Consider the following 22,756-nt stretch of genomic DNA (forward strand, 5'->3'; position numbering starts at 1 on the left):
ATTTGAAAGGAGTTTTTCGAAGAAGGACCTCGGTGAAGCTGCTTACATATTGAGCATCAAGATCTATAGAGATAGATCAAAACGCTTGATAAGTTTTTTCAATGAGTACATACCTTGACAAGATTTTGAAATAGTTCAAAATGGAACAATCAAAGAAAGAGTTCTTGCCTCTGTTACAAGGTGTGAAATTGAGTAAGACTCAAAACCCGACCATGGCAGAAGATAGAAAGAGAATGAAAGTCATTCCCTATGCCTCAGCCATAGGTTCTATAAAGTATGCCATGTTGTGTACCAGATCTATTGTATACCCTACACTGATTCTGGCAAGGGAGTACAATAGTGATCTAGGAGTATATTACTGGACAATGGTCAAAATTATCCTTAGTTGAATAAGGATATGTTTCTCGATTATGGAGGTGAAAAAAGGTTCGTCGTAAAGGGTTACGTCGATGCAAACTTTGACACTGATCCAGATGATTCTAAGTCTCAATCTGGATGCATATTGAAAGTGGGAGCAATTAGCTAGAGTAGCTGCATGTAGAGCATTGTTGACATAGAAATTTGCAAAATACATGCCGATCTGAATATGAAAGACCCATTGACTAAGATTCTCTCACAAGCAAAACATGATCACACCTTAGTACTCTTTGGGTATTAATCACATAGCAATGTGAACTAGATTACTGAATCTAGTAAACCCTTTCGGTGTTGGTCACATGGCGATGTGAACTATGGGTGTTAATCACATGATGATGTGAACTATCGATGTTAATCACATGGTGATGTGATCTAGATTATTGACTCTAGTGCAAGTGGGAGACTGAAGGAAATATGCCCTAGAGGCAATAATAAAGTTATTATTTATTTCCTTATTTCATGATAAATGTTTATTATTCATGCTAGAATTGTATTAACCGGAAACATAATACATGTGTGAATACATAGACAAACAGAGTGTCACTAGTATGCCTCTACTTGACTAGCTCGTTAATTAAAGATGGTTATGTTTCCTAACCATAGACATGAGTTGTCATTTGATTAACGGGATCACATCATTAGGAGAATGATGTGATTGACATGACCCATTCCGTTAAGCTTAGCACCCGATCGTTTAGTATGTTGCTATTGCTTTCTTCATGACTTATACATGTTCCTATGACTATGAGATTATGCAACTCCTGTTTACCGGAGGAACACTTTGTGTGCTACCAAACGTCACAACGTAACTGGGTGATTATAAAGGTGCTCTACAGGTGTCTCCGAAGGTACTTGTTGGGTTGGCGTATTTTGAGATTAGGATTTGTCACTCCGAATGTCGGAGAGGTATCTCTGGGCCCTCTCGGTAATGCACATCACCTAAGCCTTGCAAGCATTGCAACTAATGAGTTAGTTGCGGGATGATGTATTACGGAACGAGAAAAGAGACTTGCCGGTAACGAGATTGAACTAGGTATTGAGATACCGACGATCGAATCTCGGGCAAGTAAAATACCGATGACAAAGGGAACAACGATGTTGTTATGCGGTCTGACCGATAAAGATCTTCGAATAATATGTAGGAGCCAATATGAGCATCCAGGTTCCGCTATTGGTTATTGACCGGAGACGTGTCTCGGTCATGTCTACATTGTTCTCGAACCCGTAGGGTCCGCACGCTTAAGGTTTCGATGACATTTATATTATGAGTTTATAAGTTTTGATGTACTGAAGGTTGTTCGGAGTCCCGGATGTGATCACGGACATAACGAGGAGTCTCGAAATGGTCGAGACATAAAGATCGATATATTGGACGGCTATATTCGGACACCGGAAGTGTTCCGGGTGATTTCAGAGAAAACCGGAGTGCCGGAGGGTTACCGGAACCCCCTCGGGAGAAGTAATGGGCATTATGGGCCTTAGTGGAGAGAGAGGGGCGGCCAGGGTGGGCCGCGCGCCCCCTCCCCCTCTGGTACGAATTGGACTAGGAGAAGGGGGGCGGCGCCCCCCTTTCCTTCTCCCTCTCCCCCTTCCTTTCCCCCTCCTAGTAGGAGTAGGAAAGAGGGGAGTCCTACTCCTACTAGGAGGAGGACTCCTCCTCCTTGGCGCGCCCACAAGGGCCGGCCGGCCTCCCCCCTTGCTCCTTTATATACGGGGGCAGGGGGCACCTCTAGACACACAAGTTGATCTTGGTGATCGTTCTCTTAGCCGTGTGCGGTGCCCCCTTCCACCATAATCCTCGATAATATTGTAGCGGTGCTTAGGCAAAGCCCTGCGACGGTAGTACATCAAGATCGTCACCACGCCGTCGTGCTGATGGAACTCTTCCCCGACACTTTGCTAGATCGGAGTCCGGGGATCGTCATCGAGCTGAACGTGTGCTAGAACTCGGAGGTGCCGTAGTTTCGGTGCTTGATCGGTCGGGCCGTGGAGACGTACGATTACATCAACCAAACGCTTCCGTTGTCGATCTACAAGGGTACGTAGATCACACTCTCCCCTCTCGTTGCTATGCATCACCATGATCTTGCGTGTGCGTAGGAAAATTTTGAAATTACTACGTTCCCCAACAGTGGCATCCGAGCCTAGGTTTTATATGTTGATGTTATATGCACGAGTAGAACACAAGTGAGTTGTGGGTGATATAAGTGAGTTGTGCTTGATTGGTCAGGCCGTGAAGACGTACGACTACATCAACCGCGTTGTCATAACGCTTCCGCTGTCGGTCTACGAGGGTACGTAGACAACACTCTCACCTCTCGTGGCTATGCATCACCATGATCTTGCGTGTGCGTAGGAATTTTTTTGAAATTACTATGTTCCCCAATAGGTCAGCCCACCGACTGCGGCGCCGGCGGCGAAGGCGGCGGGGTCTTCGGCTTCGGCCATGGCGGGGGCGGAAGGCGGGGGCGGCGAATGGGCGGCCACAGTTTTACATCACTTGTATCCCGTGATGTAAATTTGCATCACAAGGTTTTCAATTTTACATCTCCGGGAGGCGGTGATGTAATTTTTTTTACATATGGACCATCTGTTGGAGCAGCGCTTTTTGTCTTGAAGCTCCAAAAGTTGGTTATTTTTACATATGGACCATCTATTGGAGATGCTCTAATTATGCATCCCTCCTTAATTTGTTAAATTATAAGTAAAACTATAATAAAGTGAAACTACGATAGCCCATATCTTTAATCAAATATGGATTTATACAATGATGACAAAGCACATTAGTTGCATAATTATATTAAATCTATCATGTTATGGTGGTAAGTATCTCCCAATGAACGGCAAATGATTGACTTGGAACATGTTTATACATGTTTGATAAATTTTAATTCTGCCTTGGTTGTATTGAAGTTTGTAGGTTATCAACATGTTTATGTTTCTCAATAACATTACTACTAAAAATGCATGATTGTGGTTTCTATGCGCACTAGAGTGGTTGCTCCCAGTCTTTTCCAGACATTTTCCTATACTAAGCAGAAATACTAATTGTGCATCGAAAAATCCTTGTACCAAAGTTTATGTCATAAAGTGTCCACTATGCCTACCTAGTCATGACTGAGTAAGGTCATTCCAAGTAAATTTTCATTGGCACAAAACTTAAAAATCACAAATTGTTTTCAATGACCAACCTTTTATTGTGTTGTAATACATTTGAAGTCTATGAACTTACGATTGTGGTAAAGTGGAGCATAAATGAAATTTAAGGCCCACCAAAAAGATGGAGAATCCAGCCAAATTTTAGAAAAATGAGAAAATGCCATCTCCTTTGCCAAAACAATAAGCTCAATAAAAGAAAGAGGGGAAACCTCTTAAACTATCATGGGGGCAATAGAAGAAAAATGTATTACATCACATTAAGGAACCGCTTGCATTGCACGAGACATTTTAGTCCCATACCACCGAGGGAGAGGCACGACTACCAGCTTATAAGGAAACCCTCCAGTACTTTCCAAATACTAGAACCACATGAAGACTAGTGATACAAGCGCGCGCCCACACACACACATATGGCGCGTGTGCCCGTGTGTATATCCGCGACTAGACTTAGGATGCTTGGTGCGACGACTGTCGATTCCTTGTTACTAACTACTTTTTTGTTATACTAGCCAGTACATGGTGCAATGATCACCAATTTTTCTTAACCTTTTGAGTGCCACAATATGGAAGGCTTTGAGGAGAGCCAGCAAAAATACGACTGCCATTGCAGGTCATGCTCATCGCGGAACTAGGTGTCCTTTAGAGGTGAATCTAGGGCATATTTGCGGTTGTTGACGAGGTTGGCCGGAAGACAGGTGTGACGGTGTTGGATCTCCTCATGGCGAGCGCGAACGCTCACCGGGACCGGGGGCACGTGCATGCGGTCAACCGAAATGCAGGTTGTCACCATCAGCAACAACTCGCAGCTTGAGGGGTGGGATCTCCCAAATAATCCTCACTGGATTGGCAACCTCCGAGACTACATTGCCAAGAATGCTAGCGTCACTGGGACGCTCTCGAGATACCTCAGCTACTCCGGCACATTCACCGCCCTCGACACTCTCTCCTTGGCAAACAATTGGCTCACCGGCGAGGTTCTGATGATGTTCTCAAGCCGAACCCTCACTCACTTGGATCTGAGTGATAACTTCCTCTGGGGCATTGGACTTCATTGCGAAAGTTCCGAAACATATTTTTTCCACATCGAAGACCTCCAGAAAAATACTCTTCCCATTTCCCCAAAGTGGGGGGGGGCAGCGCCCCCCTGGTGTTCACATTGCCAACAACGCTAGCGTCACAGGGATGCTCTCGCGTTTCCTCAGCTACTCCGACATGTTCACCGTCCTCAACACTCTCTACTTGCCGGACAACCTGCTCACCGGCATTTTCTGGCGATGTTCTCAAGCCGACCCCTCACTCGCTTGGATATGAGCGGTAACTTCCTCTCCGGCCCGTTGGACTTCGTCGCAAAACTTCCAGAACTCCAAGAACTTCGACTCGACCGGAACGTCTTCAACGGGCCGTTACCCAACTTCAACGAACTATGGAGTCTCTAGGTGGTTATTGGACTATCATTCTCTATTTGATCAAAGGTTTGTTGTATTCTAGCATTCAAACTTCAAAATTATTCTTTTATCATCTACCTACTCGAGGATGAGCAATGATTAAGCTTGGGGATGTTGATATGTCTCAAATATATCTGTAATTTTTGAAGTATTCATGCTATATTTACATAATTCGTATATAATTTGTCATATTGTTTACACAAAAGATACTGGGGTATGTCTGACACTTTTTTCCCGCCGGATGAAAAAGTCACCACAATGTTTCAACGTAAGTTACGAGGTTTGTGGTGTGTAAATTACCATGCAAACATAGAAATTAAGGTGGGGGAGGGTATGTTTCAACATTTTATTCTTATCTTGGGTTAAAGTTACCATAATGTTTGTATATAAGTTATCAGATCTGTGGTGCATAAAATTACCATAATGTTACAAAGTAAGATACCGAGGTATGTTTGAACACCCCCCCCCCCCGCCCTCCCGGGTGAAAGTTATCATGGTCTTTCAACATAAGTTATCTAGTCTATGGTGTGTACTACCATGTTATTCACACCGAAGTTACCGATGGTGTGCGTTTCCATAAAAAATATTCCCTGGTCAAAAGATACCACAATGTATTCTATGTAACCTATAAGGTATGCGGTGTGTATATTACCATACTATTCACACATAAGTTATTGTGTAGTTTCACTGTTACTTTCACACATAAGGCCTCGCGATGCGCATCTCAGCCGTCCTACTGCATGTGTAGTTTCACTATTACTTTCGTTCAGCAAAAAATCCATGCCTTGTTACTTGTGTTTCTTGACCTTTTTTCTCCTTCTATACCGTTGTTTTGAGTGGTGATGCCAGGAAGGAGGAGCAGACACCTACGCCATGTGTCCACCAGTGGAGGAAGGAAGGCAAGAGCTGTATTACATTAGTGCTCTAGCATTATGGCTTAGTGCTAGAATATAAAAGGTCTACAGACCTCACTCTTAATTATCCACCATCTCTTGATGTGTAACTGAAGTTTATTTTAGATAAGGAGGATGACCCCCGGCCTCTGCATCTAGAAGATGCATACGACCACTTTATTGATTATTCTCGAGGACCTTACAAAGTATTACAACAATATGTCTGAATCCGCCATCTTGACAACATATGCCACCACTCCTATCCATATGATGAAAAGAGGTGCTACCTAAGCCTATCATCAAAAGCCAGAAACCCCAGCCGAGCCACATACCGGGTCTGGGGCATAAACTGGTCTGATGCACTCACATGTGTCGTCGCCGCCATCTTCCGCGGGTCCGTCTTCAGAGCAGATATTGAGGCTTCTACCTTGTCAGGCCACTCTGCCATCGACGCCACCATGACGCCAGACAACTGCCCCCACCTGCGCGAGTCCATCACCGCGCATCGGCCGCCGAGTCTCCACTGCACCATGCCGCCGAGATCCGCTGTCATCAATGTGTAGGATGAAGCACCGCTCCACCAAAAAAAGGCACCCACTGGTCCCTCGATCCTCGGCTGCTGTCACCGACCCCATACTGAGCCCGCCACCACACTGCCCTCAAGGCGACGCCTTCAAGAAGGTCACGGCGCCAAGGACGCCGCCGCCGCCCACCGGAGTTAGGTTTTCACCCGAAAAGCAAGGTGGTGGGGTGTGGAGGGGCAGACCTCGACCGACGTCTCCATGAAGAAATCGGCGCCCGACCACCAGAATCACCCGCAACCTAGAGGCAGGCCAGACGCCTGCACAGCCAGGGACCATCGAGGGTGAAACGCACCGAGCAGGGGAAGATGGCCAGCAGCCAGGGTGTAACTGAAGTTGTACGAGCTGTATATAAACAGCTGAATTCTATTGAGAAGTATCATGGCAAACAACATCTTTTTACTTGGTAATCAGAGCTCGACCCTTTTCCTCACCATGTCCACCGCCCCTGCTTCCAGTGATGGCACCTCCGGCGCGATGGCCTTGTCCGGCTCCGCCTCCATTGCTGCCATCGCCAACTTGATCACCATCCGCCTCACGAGGGAGAATTTTCTTCTGTGGAAAACTCAGGCCGTCCCCGTCCTTCGCGCGCAGGGCTCCTTCGGCTATGTCGATGGCTCTAATCCTGCTCCACCGGAGACCATCACCGAGGGCACCGGTGACGCTGCCCGTGTCGTGGCCAATCCGGCGTTCCTTCGCTGGTATCAACAGGACCAGGTGGTCCTCATCGCCCTGCTATCCTCCATGACTGAGGACATCATCGGGCAATTGACCCAGCTCCACACCTCTCGCGTCATCTGGGATGCGCTGCACACGATGTTTTCCTCGCAAAATCATGCACGCGTGATGCAAATCCGCTACATGCTCTCCAACCAGAAGAAGAAGGACCTATCTGCTGTTGCATACTACAACAAGATGAAGGGCTACACCCATGCTATGGCGTCCGTTGGCAAGCCCATCTTTGATGAGGAGGTTCTCGGCTACATGCTTGCTGGTCTGGGCTCAGAATATGAGCCCCTTGTTGCTTCAATCACGGCGCGTGATGAGCCAGTGAGCCTCGCTAGTTTCTATGCGTATTTGCTTAGCGCCGAGCTTCGTCTTGAGCAGCAGACTTCAATCGGCGAGATCTTCTCCGCCAATGCAGCAGCTCGCGGTGGAGGTCGTGGTGGCCAGGGGCAGGGCCGTGGCCGTGGAGGCCGCAGCCGCAACAAACCCACCTGCCAAGTCTGCCAGAAGTATGGGCATGATGCATTGAGGTGTAGGCAACGTTTCAACCATGCGTATCAGGCTGAGGACAACCGCGAGCGCTTCGGCAACGCCGAAAACGCCGGCAACACCGAGCGCTTCGGCAACCCTGCCAACACCGGCGGCCATGGCGGCTATTCCGTCGACACCAACTGGTACCTCGACTCTGGAGCAACGGATCACCTCACCAGCGACCTTGATCGCCTCACTGTCCATGATCGCTACAGCAGCAAGGATAAGGTCCATGTAGCCAACGGAGCAGGTTTGCAAATCTCTCACGTTGGTCAATCTATGCTTACTGGCTCACACAAACCCCTCCACCTAAAAAATGTCCTTCACGTTCCAGGCTTGCACAAACATCTTATTTCAACTCATAAACTTGTTTCTGATAACCGTGCTTTTGCCGAGATGTATCCTGACTTTTTTCGTGTGAAGGATCAAGTCACGAGGCGGGTCCTTCTGCAAGGTAGGAGCCACAGCGGTCTCTACCCGGTGCCAAGCTCCCATGTGTCTTCATCGTTCGGGCAGTCCAGTCGGCACGTCCTCTCCGTTGTCAAGCTCACCTTTGATCATTGGCACAAGAGGCTCGGCCATCCTTCATCTAGCATCGTCGATTCCGTCATTAGGTTGAATAAACTTGCTTGTGCACCGTCTCGTGAGTCTTTAGTATGTGATGCTTGCCAACGTGGTAAAGTTCATCAACTTCCGTATAATAATTCCTCTCATGTAACCAACTCTCCGCTTGAGCTAGTTCACACCGATGTGTGGGGGCCGGCTCGTACTTCTGTTGGCGGATTTAAGTATTACGTGAGTTTCTTGGATGATTTTAGTCGCTTTACTTGGATTTATCTGATTAAGCGAAAATCTGATGTTGAAAACATATTTTATGTTTTTCAAAACCATGTTGAGCGACTTCTTAACACCAAAATTCGCGCGGTGCAGTCAGACTGGGGGGGGGTGAATATCGTCGCCTCCATCGATATTTTTCTCGTGTCGGCATCGCTCACCGTGTTACTTGCCCGCACACCTCCCAGCAAAATGGCATCGCAGAACGAAAGCACCGACACATAGTCGAAACAGGCATTGCCCTACTTGCACACTCGTCGCTTCTCCTTCGTTTTTGGGATGAAGCTTTCCTCACTGCCTGCTACCTAATCAATCGCATGCCGAGCGGCACCATTCAAAACTTCACACCCCTTGCCATGCTATTCCATGAAAAGCCTGATTATTCTCGTCTACGTGTTTTTGGCTGCGCGTGTTGGCCTAACCTGAGACCGTACAACAATCATAAACTTGATTTTCGGTCTCGCCAATGTGTTTTTCTCGGATATAGTAGCATGCACAAGGGTTATAAATGTTTGGATCGATCCACAGGTCGGGTCTATATCTCACGCGATGTCATCTTCAATGAACATGTCTTCCCATTTGCTAACTCAATTCTAACAACACCCATTCAACCCGTAACTACACCTATCCCTCTGTCTCATTCCCAGCCAGTAGCACAGGTTGATTACGTAAGAGATTTTGCTTCCTCTTTGTTGGATACTAGCGGGTAGTGCGCGGCGGCATGCCGCGCCACATGAATTTATAAGCTATTTAGTTTCTTTGTAATTCTTGGTAACTCGGCCCAAGACTTGACTCATTGCGAAATAGTTCATACAAGGAAAGGAAAGGGTACATCTGGTTGGTACACAAGTGATTTAAATCATGTAGTGATAGTGGTACTGGATGTAGAATTACCATGGTAAGTGATGGAGAATTTGGATGGATATCTTATAGTGGAGTTAAGCTAGGATAGGCGATAAGGCATCTTGAAATGCGAGATTTTATTACATAAAACAAGAGATACATTTCATACAGTGGTAACTGCATTTCAATAGTAAGGACCAAATTTGCTAATCTGGTGATGTTTTATGATTCCAATCATTTTCATGGCCACCTGCCAGATGATAAGTGTTAGCGACGAAGCGGTAAAAAGCTTGTGCAAGCTCATGTAATGACTAATAAAAATAATACGACATTCTTCAAAATTAAATTTGAAGTCATATAATCCTCAAATTAAACATAAAATTTAATTAACACATCATAAAACCTGAATAAAATATCACATTGGTTTAATTCAATGCAAAAAATGACAATTTTAGTACATGGTATTTTCGGCAATTTATATATAAAACAGTGCAAAAACATAAAATATAAACTTAAAATGTTCTTTTTTTGGGAAAATAACTTAAAATGTACTGGAAGACAGAAAAATGCCAGAAATATTTTAGTCCAAAATACCCACGGCTACCTATTAGAGAGTCCAGTGCAGTAGCTAAAACCAGAAAAATAAATCATCTATACTGGGCTGAGATTACTTGGGCCAGAGCCCATCGACAGAAATGGCCCATTAACGCCTGAAGGCCTGCTCATTTTCTTATGTTGTGCTCGTTGGAGGATGAGATTAGACAACAACATATAATTAGATTGACAAACACTGTGTTAGTAGTTTCAAACAATTATCACATGAGCATATATCTTGCAAATAGAATGTTCAATGAAATGTTGATCCAATACTGGCACACACCTATGTGCATGTGCATATAGAACTGAAAAGGAAACTATCTGATCTTAATACAATAACTCAGAATACCCGCTAGCCAAGCAGTTTCATCAGCCAGATGCTCGTTCTATCTGCATGGACATATACTGAAGCAGAATGTCAAAATGATGACATAATGCGAATCTTGTTAAAAAAAACAATGCATGAGCAATTGTCATTTTTATCATCTATCACAGATCACAACTACTAAATAAAACTTTACTTAATCCCCTTACGCTTCATTACCTTAGATCATCCCCTTAATAATGTACATATGTACACAAATTAGAATGATCAAGCTTTACACGTCAGTTTCTTTTACACAACTTATTATTTAAAAGCAAAGGGCGCATATACTCGCGCATTCTAACTGGCATATTAGTTCTATGAATTTAGAAAACTAAGTTTCTTGTTGTTTGAAAACAGATAATGCAAAAGTAGGGTGGTCCATATCTAGGGGAGACGTATGCAGAAATTAGAGAAGAGTCGCCACCAGGTCCGATACAAGTGGAATTACATGATCTGTTTGAAGATGATAATACATGCTTAAGGTACAACCATAGCTAGCGAAACAATGGCCTGCTTTATTACAGTTCCTCTTAGGAGAAGTAAAACGACACACTTCAAAGTTTTGCTTCAGATATTCCTTGATCTCCTCTTCTAAGCCTAGGTAGAGAGCAGAGAGGCCACATTCATCATTGTTTACCCCCTTCTTCAGCAGCACTGAATCTGTTTCAAGGCCAATAGGTCTGGCTCCTTTATCCATTCCTAGCTAGGCACCCCATATAACAGCCTGATCTCCATGTAAGTGCTCCACATACTTTTACCTCTCCTTTATGATTCCTGATGACTGCACCCCAACCGCCAGCGTTCGGTTCAGGGTGGAAAGTGCCATCAATATTAATCTTCAGTTCCTCCATGGGAGGGAGCCATCTGATGTGTACCCTCTCCAGTTTGTTCTGTAGGTTGTTTTAAATCTTACTTCAAATGTCAGCCAAAGAATGTTCGTTTTAGTTATCACCTAATAAACCTGTGAGAGCATATTAATTCAATTAGTACATAATAAATTGGTGGGGGCATATTAATTTAATTAGCACCTCAATTCATCTAGCTGTTCAATGAGATTAAAATAGTTGATTTGATCAGCTAGGGAGAGAAGCAAACTGTCATCAAAATAACCCATATATTTGACGAAATCACTACTGATTTGTTTTCATATAAATTGATTAGCCCAGATGATGTATTTATGCAAAACTTAAGAAGACGTCTAGGGCTGGGCAACATTCACCAAGCACCAGAGTCCATCAGCCTTGCTAGGAAGATACAGGAGCTTCCATCAAAAGGCTTGAAACCTTCAAAGTAATGTACAACCAAGCTCTATCTCATGCATAAGCTTTGTCAGTGTCACTACAAAAACACTATTTACATAGTACTTCCTACCATTATATCAAGAATACAGAATGTGTCCTTGCACTCCCATGTTCTTCACTGTCCGAGGTTTTTCAAGTGCAGGAAGCGTTGCCTGCAATGTTCACAAGCAGTAGTTCAGACGATTGGTAATGCTATATATAAAAAATTATAGGTAATTATTGGAGAAGCTTGTAGAATGAAATGAACTTGTAGAAACAGAGAGCAGATGCGTTGTCATTTGGGATCAATAAAATTTTGTTTCTTGTTCTGTTTGCTGGTTTGCAATTAAGGGTCTTCATTTTTCACTTCTCAAAATGACTCATATTGGAATACCGGACCCAAATTTATTTTCTTGCATCCATGGCTCTACAATTCTTGCGTCGAATAAACACAAGTAGAAGTTAATGCTAGGAAAAGAAATCCATAGACTAACTCTACTGAACTTGAAGAACTCGTGAAAAGTTAATTTTTCGAAATTCAGGCAGAGCAGGAACAAACCAGTGTACAGGGCCGCCTTCTGCCCCGTCGACGCCTGCTCGCACAGGCAGGCACCGGGCACGCGGAACATGTCCAATGAGGCAAGGCTGCACGTACCCATGGCATGGAGTGGTCAGAGTAGCCATATTTTGCATAAAAACTGAACTGATATATAATGCAAACACTAAATATGTAATTAATTAAGTCGATTAATTGTCGGTTCTTACCACTCAATCACTGCAAAATTCTGTCCTACAAAATAAATCCCATATATATAAAATATAAACAACATGAGATCAACTTTTTCTTGACAGTAAGAAACAACAGAATCATCAGATCAATCAAACTTATCCCAATCAATTTTTTTTACTGAAACCACATAGAAACCTTGGAATTTTCAGAAACAAATTAGGCACACCACTCATCCATCCCGGAAACTGTGTTCGATTGTAAACTTTAAGCAGGAGTCTGCACCCAACCATGAAGCTCACAACACATCATTCAGAGAACACGACCGATTTGGATGGATAATATGGGGATTTAGCCTCAGGTGGGAGCAGCGTGTCATGCGATTGGAGTAAAGTACTGCTCGGATATGGGTTACCTCCGTGATATCCAAGATGAACCGGACCTTGAGCAGCCACATCACCGGCCCCTTGCCGTGACGACTGGATGCCCGTGGTCGCCTCCAACCGCTCCCGCCGCCGCTGCCAGGCCAACGTCTCCTTGGGCCACTGCAGACTGCACCATGCCCGCTCCTCCCCACATCCATCTCGCACCTCTCCATCACTGAGGCGGGGAGATGGGGAACTGGGGCGCCTCCACGCCTCGGCAACGACCCTAGCCTAGCCAAAGCGAGCGCATCCGCAAAGAAGACAAGGGGATGGGGATGCGGCGGGATAGAACGTGGCAAGCGAAAGGAACGAAGCACTTCCGTCACACAATCGCCCGGTCCGTCCTCGTCTGATTCATCCAACACCACGCAGTCGGACACCGTGGCATCGCATGCATTGCCACCATCTCCTGTTATGGCTGCTCCGACGCCGGCCGTCAGGGCCGGTCCTGAGTTTTCAGGGGCCTGGGGTGAATCTAGAACTCGGGGCTCTTTAGTATCAACAAGGACATAATAATCAATATGTCTATATATAAGATGTATGAAACATTATTTCATGTGCACTGAAAGGCAGTACTCATATCAAATTACATGTGCACATCTTAGAAATTTCTTACAACATTCTGCGATGCATCATTATCAATCTCATCTAGTAATTGTAGTTGCTGGATGAATGCCTTTTACTAGGTGACATGAGGTGCTGAAATTTAAAGAAATAATTGGTAATTCAAAACTAGTTGGAACATACAAAAATACTAAACCAGTTAATAAAATCTTACCGATTGTAAAGTCGAGCGCTCACAAATTACAAGTGCATAAAGCCCAATAATATGTCACTTAACAGTGTCCAGTCAGTCGATGATCGTCAATGTCCTGTTGTAATAATCATAACACGGTTATGATCTGTAACTTTGTAGAAATCACTAAGGCATAGGTTTGTAGGCTACCTTTTCTGCTGGATTTGTGTGTGGTCGCGTGGACAGCGGAGACTGCCGATTGCCACTGGCCGTTCCCGTGCCCTCCTCGCTGCTGTTCGATCTGTTCCTAGCGGCCGCAGCGGCTGCAGGCGCTACAAGGACGAGAGGTGATGGAGTCAAGCTTAGGGATAAGTCCATGCGGTTGTCAAAGGCGATGGCGTCGCTAGGTGATCTGGGATTAGGTAAAACAGAAGGCAATCAGACCAATCATGCGAGAAATCATTCTGTCCCGTGCCATCTGCGAGCGTCGTGCGACTCGTACGCGCGTGATGGGGGCTGGAATCTTGGACGTTCAGTTATATCCAATTGCTATTTTGACCAGGCCAGGTTCAACACGACAACACATACAACATTGCATTATTTTTCTTCTCTAACAGGCTTAATCTATATTAAGTGCATGTACCTGGGGCCCCTCTGTTCTGGGGGCCCGGGGCGGTCGCCCCCCCTGCCCCCCCCATCAGGACCGGGCCTGCCGGCCGTTCGGCGTCATTGAAGTCCCGGTTCTAAGCCGTAAAGTATGGCACACTGAACTATTGAGTAGTCATCAGCTTTGCTTTGCCAGACGTTCTTAACGTCGTCAGTTGCATCTGCAGCAGGCCTGGCACCCAGCGGTGCTTCCAGGACGTAATTCTTCTGTGCAGCAATGAGGATAATCCTCAAGTTACGGATCCAAACCGTGTAATTGATACCATCATCTTTCAGCTTTGCTTTCTCAAGGAACGCATTAAAATTTAACGGAACAACAGCACGGGCCATCTATCTACAATCAACATAGACAAGCAAGATACTATCAGGTACTAAGTTCATGATAAATTTAAGTTCAATTAATCATATTACTTAAGAACTCCCACTTAGATAGACATCCCTCTAATCATCTAAGTGATCACTTGATCCAAATCAACTAAACCATAACCGATCATCACGTGAAATGGAGTAGTTTTCAATGGTGAACATCACTATGTTGATCATATCTACTATATGATTCACGCTCGACCTTTCGGTCTCAGTGCTCCGAGGCCATATCTGCATATGCTAGGCTCGTCAAGTTTAACCTGAGTATTCTACATGTGCAAAACTGGCTTGCACCCGTTGTAGATGGACGTAGAGCTTATCACACCTGATCATCACGTGGTGTCTGGGCACGACGAACTTTGGCAACGGTGCATACTCAGGGAGAACACTTTTATCTTGAAATTTAGTGAGAGATCATCTTATAATGCCGCCGTCAATCAAAGCAAGATAAGATGCATAAAAGATAAACATCACTTGCAATCAATATAAGTGATATGATATGGCCATCATCATCTTGTGCTTGTGATCTCCATCTCCGAAGCACCGTCATGATCACCATCGTCACCAGCGCGACACCTTGATCTCCATCGTAGCATCGTTGTCGTCTCGCCAATCTTATGCTTCTACGACTATCGCAACCGCTTAGTGATAAAGTAAAGCATTACAGGGCGATTGCATTGCATACAATAAAGCGACAACCATATGGCTCCTGCCAGTTGCCGATAACTCGGTTACAAAACATGATCATCTCATACAATAAAATTTAGCATCATGTCTTGACCATATCACATCACAATATGCCCTGCAAAAACAAGTTAGACGTCCTCTACTTTGTTGTTGCAAGTTTTACGTGGCTGCTACTGGGCTTAGCAAGAACCATTCTTACCTACGCATCAAAACCACAACGATAGTTTATCAAGTTGGTGCTGATTTAACCTTCGCAAGGACCGGGCGTAGCCACACTCGGTTCAACCAAAGTTGGAGAAACTGACACCCACCACCCACCTGTGTGCAAAGCACGTTGGTAGAACCAGTCTCGCGTAAGCGTACGCGTAATGTCGGTCCGGGCCGCTTCATCCAACAATACCGCCGAACCAAAGTATGACATGCTGGTAAGCAGTATGACTTATATCGCCCACAACTCACTTGTGTTCTACTCCTGCATATGATATCTACGCATAAAACCAGGCTCGGATGCCACTGTTGGGGAACGTAGTAATTTCAAAAAAATCCTACGCACACGCAAGATCATGGCGATGCATAGCAACGAGAGGGGAGAGTGTTGTCCACGTACCCTCGTAGACCGAAAGCGGAAGCGTTAGCACAACGCGGTTGATGTAGTCGTACGTCTTCACGATCCGACCGATCAAGTACCGAATGTACGGCACCTCCTAGTTCAGCACACGTTCAGCCCGATGACGTCCCTCGAACTCCGATCCAGCCGAGTGTATCGACCATTTCGAGACTCCTCGTCATGTCCGTGATCACATTCGGGACTCCGAACAACCTTCGGTACATCAAAACTCATAAACTCATAATATAACCGTCATCGAAAATTTAAGCGTGCGGACCCTACGGGTTCGAGAACTATGTAGACATGACTAAGACACGTCTCCGGTCAATAACCAATAGCGGAACCTGGATGCTCATATTGGATCCTACATATTCTACGGCATACGTTGTTCCCTTTGTTATCAGTATGTTACTTGCCCGAGATTCGATCGTCGGTATCTCAATACCTAGTTCAATCTCGTTACCGACAAGTCTCTTTACTCGTTACCGAGATTCTTTTGCTATATGGACTCTTTCGATGGGAAAAAAATCATAAGCCATCTTCTCGGACGAAACTCCGCTGCCACGAGGCGGAACCTTGGCGGAGCCAATCTAGGGTTCTGGCGGGGCTGTTCTGCCGGGGTTACTTCCCTACCGGAGGGGGAAATAATCGTCATCGTCATCACCAACGCTCCTCTCATTGGGAGAGGGCAATCTCCATCAACATCTTCATCAGCACCATCTCATCTCAAAACCCTAGTTCATCTCTTGTATCCAATTCTTGTCTCCAAGTCCGGGATTGGTGCTAGTAGGTTGCTAGTAGTGTTAATTACTCCTTGTAGTTGATGCTAGTTGGTTTAATTGGTGGAAGATCATATGTTCAGATCCTATATGCACATTAATACCCCTCTGATTATGAACATGTTTATACTATTTGAGTAGTTACGTTTGTTCTTGAGGACATGGGAGAAGTCTTGCTATTAGTAGTCATGTGAATTTGGTATTCGTTCGATATTTTGATGAGATGTATGTTGTCTCTCCTCTAGTGGTGTTATGTGAACGTCGACTACGTGACACTTCACCATTAATTGGGCCTAGAGGAAGGCATTGGGAAGTAATAAGTAGATGATGGGTTGTTAGAGTGATAGAAGCTTAAACCCTAGTTTATGCGTTGCTTCGTAAGGGGCTGATTTGGATCCGTATGTTTCATACTATGGTTAGGTTTACCTTAATACTTTTGTTGTATTTGTGGATGCTTGCAATAGAGGTTAATCATAAGTGGGATGCTTGTCCAAGTAAGGGCAGCACCCAAGCACCGGTCTAGCCACATACCAAATTATCAAAGTACCGAACGCGAATCATATGAGCGTGATGAAAACTAGCTTCACGATATTCCCATGTGTCCTCGGGAGCGCTTTACATCATAAAGAGTTTGTCCAGGCTTGTCCTTGGCTACAAAAAGGATTGGGCCACCTTGCTGCACCTTATTTACTTTTGTTACTTGTTGCTCGTTACAAATTATCTTATCAAAAAACTATCTGTTACCACTTATTTTAGTACTTGCAGAGAATACCTTGCTGGAAACCGCTTATCATTTCCTTCTGCTCCTCGTTGGGTTCGACACTCTTACTTATCGAAAGGACTACGATAGATCCCTTATACTTGTGGGTCATCAAGACTCTTTTCTAGCACCGTTGTCGGGGAGTGAAGCGCCTTTGGTAAGGAAAAAATTATATAGTGTGCTGAAATTTACTGTCACTTATTACTATGGAAAGTAATCCTCTGAGGGGCTTGTTCGGGGTATCTTCACCCTGACCAGTAGAGCAAAGAGTTGCTCCTCAACCTACTGAACCTACTGAAAATGAAAATGCTTGCTTTGAAATTCCTTTGGGTATGGTAGAAAAACTTGAAGGAAATATGCCCTAGAGGCAATAATAAAGTTATTATTTATTTCCTTATATCATGATAAATGTTTATTATTCATGCTAGAATTGTATTAACCGGAAACATAATACATGTGTGAATACATAGACAAACAGAGTGTCACTAGTATGCCTCTACTTGACTAGCTCGTTAATCAAAGATGGTTATGTTTCCTAACCATGAACAAAGAGTTGTTATTTGATTAACGGGATCACATCATTAGGTGAATGATTTGATTGACATGACCCATTCCATTAGCTTAGCACCCGATCGTTTAGTATGTTGCTATTGCTTTCTTCATGACTTATACATGTTCCTACGACTATGAGATTATGCAACTCCCGTTTGCCGGAGGAACACTTTGTGTGCTACCAAACGTCACAACGTAAATGGGTGATTATAAAGGTGCTCTACAGGTGTCTCCAAAGGTACATGTTGGGTTGGCGTATTTCGAGATTAGGATTTGTCACTCCGATTGTCGGAGAGGTATCTCTGGGCCCTCTCGGTAATACACATCACATAAGCCTTGCAAGCATTGCAACTAATGAGTTAGTTGCGAGATGATGTATTACGGAACAAGTAAAGAGACTTGCCGGTAACGAGATTGAACTAGGTATTGAGATACCGACGATCGAATCTCGGGCAAGTAACATACCGATGACAAAGGGAACAACGTATGTTGTTATGCGGTCTGACCGATAAAGATCTTCGTAGAATATGTAGAAGCCAATATGAGCATCCAGGTTCCGCTATTGGTTATTGAACGGAGACGTGTCTCGGTCATGTCTACATTGTTCTCGAACCCGTAGGGTCCGCACGCTTAAGGTTTCGATGACAGTTATATTACGAGTTTATGAGTTTTGATGTACCGAAGTTAGTTCGGAGTCCCGGATGTGATCACAGACATGACTAGGAGTCTCGAAATGGTCGAGACATAAAGGTTGATATATTGGACGGCTATATTCGGACACCGGAAGTGTTCCGGGTGATTTCGGAGAAAACCGGAGAGCCGGAGGGTTACCGGAACCCCCCGGGAGAAGTAATGGGCCATATGGGCCTTAGTGGAGAGAGAGAGGGGCAGCCAGAGGTGGGCTGCGCGCCTCCTCCCCCCTGGTCTGAATTGGACTAGGAGAGGGGGGCGGCGCCCCCCCCTTTCCCTCTCCCTCCCCACTTCTTTCCCCCTCCTAGTAGGAGTCCTACTCCTACTAGGAGGAGGACTCCTCCTGGCGTGCCTATAGGGGCCGGCCGGCCTCCTCCCCTTGCTCCTTTATATACGGGGGCAGGGGGCACCCCTAGAGACACAAGTTGATCCGGGTGATCATATTCTTAGCCGTGTGCGGTGCCCCCTTCCACCATAGTCCTCGATAATATTGTAGCGGTGCTTAGGCGAAGCCCTGCGACGGTAGTACATCAAGATCGTCACCACGCCGTCGTGCTGACGGAACTCTTCCCCGACACTTTGCTAGATCGGAGTCCGGGGATCGTCATCGAGCTGGACGTGTGCTAGAACTCGGAGGTGCCGTAGTTTCGGTGCTTGATCGGTCGGGCCGTGGAGACATACGATTACATCAACCAAACGCTTCCGTTGTCGATCTACAAGGGTACGTAGATCACACTCTCCCCTCTCGTTGCTATGCATCACCATGATCTTGCGTGTGCGTAGGAAAATTTTGAAATTACTACGTTCCCCAACAGTGGCATCCGAGCCTGAGTTTTATATGTTGATGTTATATGCACGAGTAGAACACAAGTGAGTTGTGGGTGATATAAGTCATACTGCTTACCAGCATGTCATACTTTGGTTCGGCGGTATTGTTGGACGAAGCGCCCCGGACCGACATTACGCGTACGCTTACGCGAGACCGGTTCTCCCGACGTGCTTTGCACATAGGTGGCTTGCGGGTGACAGTTTCTCCAACTTTAGTTGAACCGAGTGTGGCTACGCCCGGTCCTTGCGAAGGTTAAAACAGCACCAACTTGACAAACTATCGTTGTGGTTTTGATGCGTAGGTAAGATTGGTTCTTGCTTAAGCCCGTAGCAGCCACGTAAAACTTGCAACAACAAAGTAGAGGACGTCTAACTTGTTTTTGCAGGGCATGTTGTGATGTGATATGGTCAAGACATGATGCTGAATTTTATTGTATGAGATGATCATGTTTTGTAACCGAGTTATCGGCAACTGGCAGGAGCCATATGATTGTCGCTTTATTGTATGCAATGCAATCGCGCTGTAATGCTTTACTTTATCACTAAGCGGTAGCGATAGTCGTGGAAGCATAAGACTGGCGAGACAACAACGATGCTACGATGGAGATCAAGGTGTCGCGCCGGTGATGATGGTGATCATGACGGTGCTTCGAAGATGGAGATCACAAGCACAAGATGATGATGGCCATATCATATCACTTATATTGATTGCATGTGATGTTTATCTTTTATGCATCTTATCTTGCTTTGATTGACGGTAGCATTATAAGATGATCTCTCACTAATTATCAAGAAGTGTTCTCCCTGAGTATGCACCGTTGCGAAATTTCTTCGTGCTGAGACACCACGTGATGATCGGGTGTGATAGGCTCTACGTTCAAATACAACGGGTGCAAAACAGTTGCACACACGGAATACTCAGGTTATACTTGACGAGCCAAGCATATACAGATATGGCCTCGGAACACGGAGACCGAAAGGTCGAGCGTGAATCATATAGTAGATATGATCAACATAATGATGTTCACCAATGAAACTACTCCATCTCACGTGATGATCGGACATGGTTTAGTTGATTTGGATCACGTAATCACTTAGAGGATTAGAGGGATGTCTGTCTAAGTGGGAGTTCTTTAAGTAAATTAATTGAACCTAAATTTATCCTGAAACTTAGTACCTGATAGTATCTTGCTTGTTTATGCTTGATTGTAGATAGATGGCTCGTGCTGTTGTTCCGTTGAATTTTAATGTGTTCCTTGAGAAAGCAAAGTTGAAAGATGATGGTAGCAATTACACGGACTGGGTCCGTAACTTGAGGATTATCCTCATTGCTGCACAGAAGAATTACGTCCTGGAAGCACCGCTGGGTGCCAGGCCTGCTGCTGGAGCAACACCAGATGTTATGAACGTCTGGCAGAGCAAAGCTGATGACTACTCGATAGTTCAGTGTGCCATGCTTTACGGCTTAGAATCGGGACTTCAACGACGTTTTAAACGTCATGGAGCATATGAGATGTTCCAAGAGTTGAAGTTAATATTTCAAGCAAATGCCTGGATTGAGAGATATGAAGTCTCCAATAAATTCTATAGCTGCAAGATGGAGGAGAACAGTTCTGTCAGTGAGCATATACTCAAAATGTCTGGGTATAATAATCACTTGATTCAATTGGGAGTTAATCTTCCAGATGATTGCGTCATTGACAGAATTCTCCAATCACTGCCACCAAGCTACAAGAGCTTCGTGATGAACTATAATATGCAAGGGATGAATAAGACTATTCCCGAGCTCTTCGCAATGCTGAAAGCTGCGGAGGTAGAAATCAAGAAGGAGCATCAAGTGTTGATGGTCAACAAGACCACTAGTTTCAAGAAAAAGGGCAAAGGGAAGAAGAAGGGGAACTTCCAAAAGAACAGCAAGCAAGTTGCTACTCAAGAGAAGAAACCCAAACCTGGACCTAAGCCTGAAACTGAGTGCTTCTACTACAAGCAGACTGGTCACTGGAAGCGGAACTGCCCCAAGTATTTGGCGGATAAGAAGGATGGCAAGGTGAACAAAGGTATATGTGATATACATGTTATTGATGTGTACCTTACTAATGCTCGCAGTAGCACCTGGGTATTTGATACTGGTTCTGTTGCTAATATTTGCAACTCGAAACAGGGACTACGGATTAAGCGAAGATTGGCTAAGGACGAGGTGACGATGCGCGTGGGAAATGGTTCCAAAGTCGATGTGATCGCAGTCGGCACGCTACCTCTACATCTACCTTCGGGATTAATATTAGACCTAAATAATTGTTATTTGGTGCTAGCGTTAAGCACGGACATTATATCTGGATCTTGTTTGATGCTAGACGGTTATTCATTTAAATCTGAGAATAATGGTTGTTCTATTTATATGAGTAATATCTTTTATGGTCATGCACCCTTAAAGAGTGGTCTATTTTTATTGAATCTCGATAGTAGTGACACACATATTCATAGTGTTGAAGCCAAAAGATGCAGAGTTGATAATGATAGTGCAACTTATTTGTGGCACTGCCGTTTAGGTCATATCGGTGTAAAGCGCATGAAGAAACTCCATACTGATGAACTTTTGGAACCACTTGATTATGAATCACTTGGTACTTGCGAACCGTGCCTCATGGGCAAGATGACTAAAACACCGTTCTCCGGTACTATGGAGAGAGCAACAGATTTGTTGGAAAATCATACATACAGATGTATGTGGCCTGATGAATATTGAGGCTCGTGGCGGATATCGTTATTTTCTCACCTTCACAGATGACTTAAGCAGATATGGGTATATCTACTTAATGAAACATAAGTCTGAAACGTTTGAAAAGTTCAAAGAATTTCAGAGTGAAGTTGAAAATCATCGTAACAAGAAAATAAAGTTTCTACGATCTGATCGTGGAGGAGAATATTTGAGTTACGAGTTTGGTGTACATTTGAAACAATGCGGAATAGTTTCGCAACTCACGCCACCCGGAACACCACAGCGCAATGGTGTGTCCGAACGCCGTAATCGTACTTTACTAGATATGGTGCGATCTATGATGTCTCTTACTGATTTACCGCTATCGTTTTGGGGATACGCTCTAGAGACAGCCGCATTCACGTTAAATAGGGCACCATCAAAATCCGTTGGGATGACGCCTTATGAACTGTGGTTTGGCAAGAAACCAAAGTTGTCGTTTCTGAAAGTTTGGGGCTGCGATGCTTATGTGAAAAAGCTTCAACCTGATAAGCTCGAACCC

At 44.8% G+C, this 22,756-nt stretch overlaps 1 protein-coding gene and 1 pseudogene across 3 annotated transcripts; one reads left to right on the top strand and one right to left on the bottom strand.

Moving 5' to 3' along the window:
- Window positions 1-7,452: 7,452 nt before the first annotated feature.
- On the top strand, window positions 7,453-7,588 carry LOC125541888 (small nucleolar RNA Z247; annotated as a pseudogene).
- A 3,190-nt stretch (window positions 7,589-10,778) lies between these two features.
- On the bottom strand, window positions 10,779-13,254 carry LOC125536686 (uncharacterized). 3 transcript variants are annotated; one of them, XM_087543618.1, is made up of 4 exons: window positions 12,816-13,254; window positions 12,233-12,318; window positions 11,765-11,846; window positions 10,779-11,676 (listed from the first exon to the last, which is right to left on the bottom strand). In XM_087543618.1, exons 1-3 carry the CDS (start codon window positions 12,996-12,998, stop codon window positions 11,810-11,812), a joined length of 306 nt encoding a protein of 101 aa, XP_087399744.1. In that variant the 5' UTR covers window positions 12,999-13,254; the 3' UTR covers window positions 10,779-11,676; window positions 11,765-11,809. The 3 variants fall into 3 exon arrangements, with proteins under 3 accessions (XP_087399744.1, XP_087399743.1, XP_048555889.1); XM_087543617.1 differs by having other exon boundaries at window positions 10,779-11,354; window positions 12,816-13,252; XM_048699932.2 differs by having other exon boundaries at window positions 10,779-11,846; window positions 12,816-13,251.
- Window positions 13,255-22,756: the final 9,502 nt, after the last annotated feature.

This window comes from Triticum urartu, chromosome 2A (genome assembly GCF_056163025.1).
Source record: "Triticum urartu cultivar PI428250 chromosome 2A, HENAU_Tu73, whole genome shotgun sequence".
Lineage (NCBI taxonomy): Eukaryota > Viridiplantae > Streptophyta > Magnoliopsida > Poales > Poaceae > Triticum > Triticum urartu.

What these genes read in the sequence shown, in the direction of transcription:
- LOC125536686 (XM_087543618.1), bottom strand. Translation starts at nt 12,998, where the DNA reads ATGGAGAGGTGCGAGATGGATGTGGGGAGGAGCGGGCATGGTGCAGTC. An exon ending in TCATCTTGGATATCACGGAG is followed by an intron (nt 12,319 to 12,815) that starts GTAACCCATATC and finishes GGGTACGTGCAG; the next exon opens with CCTTGCCTCATTGGACATGT. An exon ending in GAAGGCGGCCCTGTACACTG is followed by an intron (nt 11,847 to 12,232) that starts GTTTGTTCCTGC and finishes TGAACATTGCAG; the next exon opens with GCAACGCTTCCTGCACTTGA.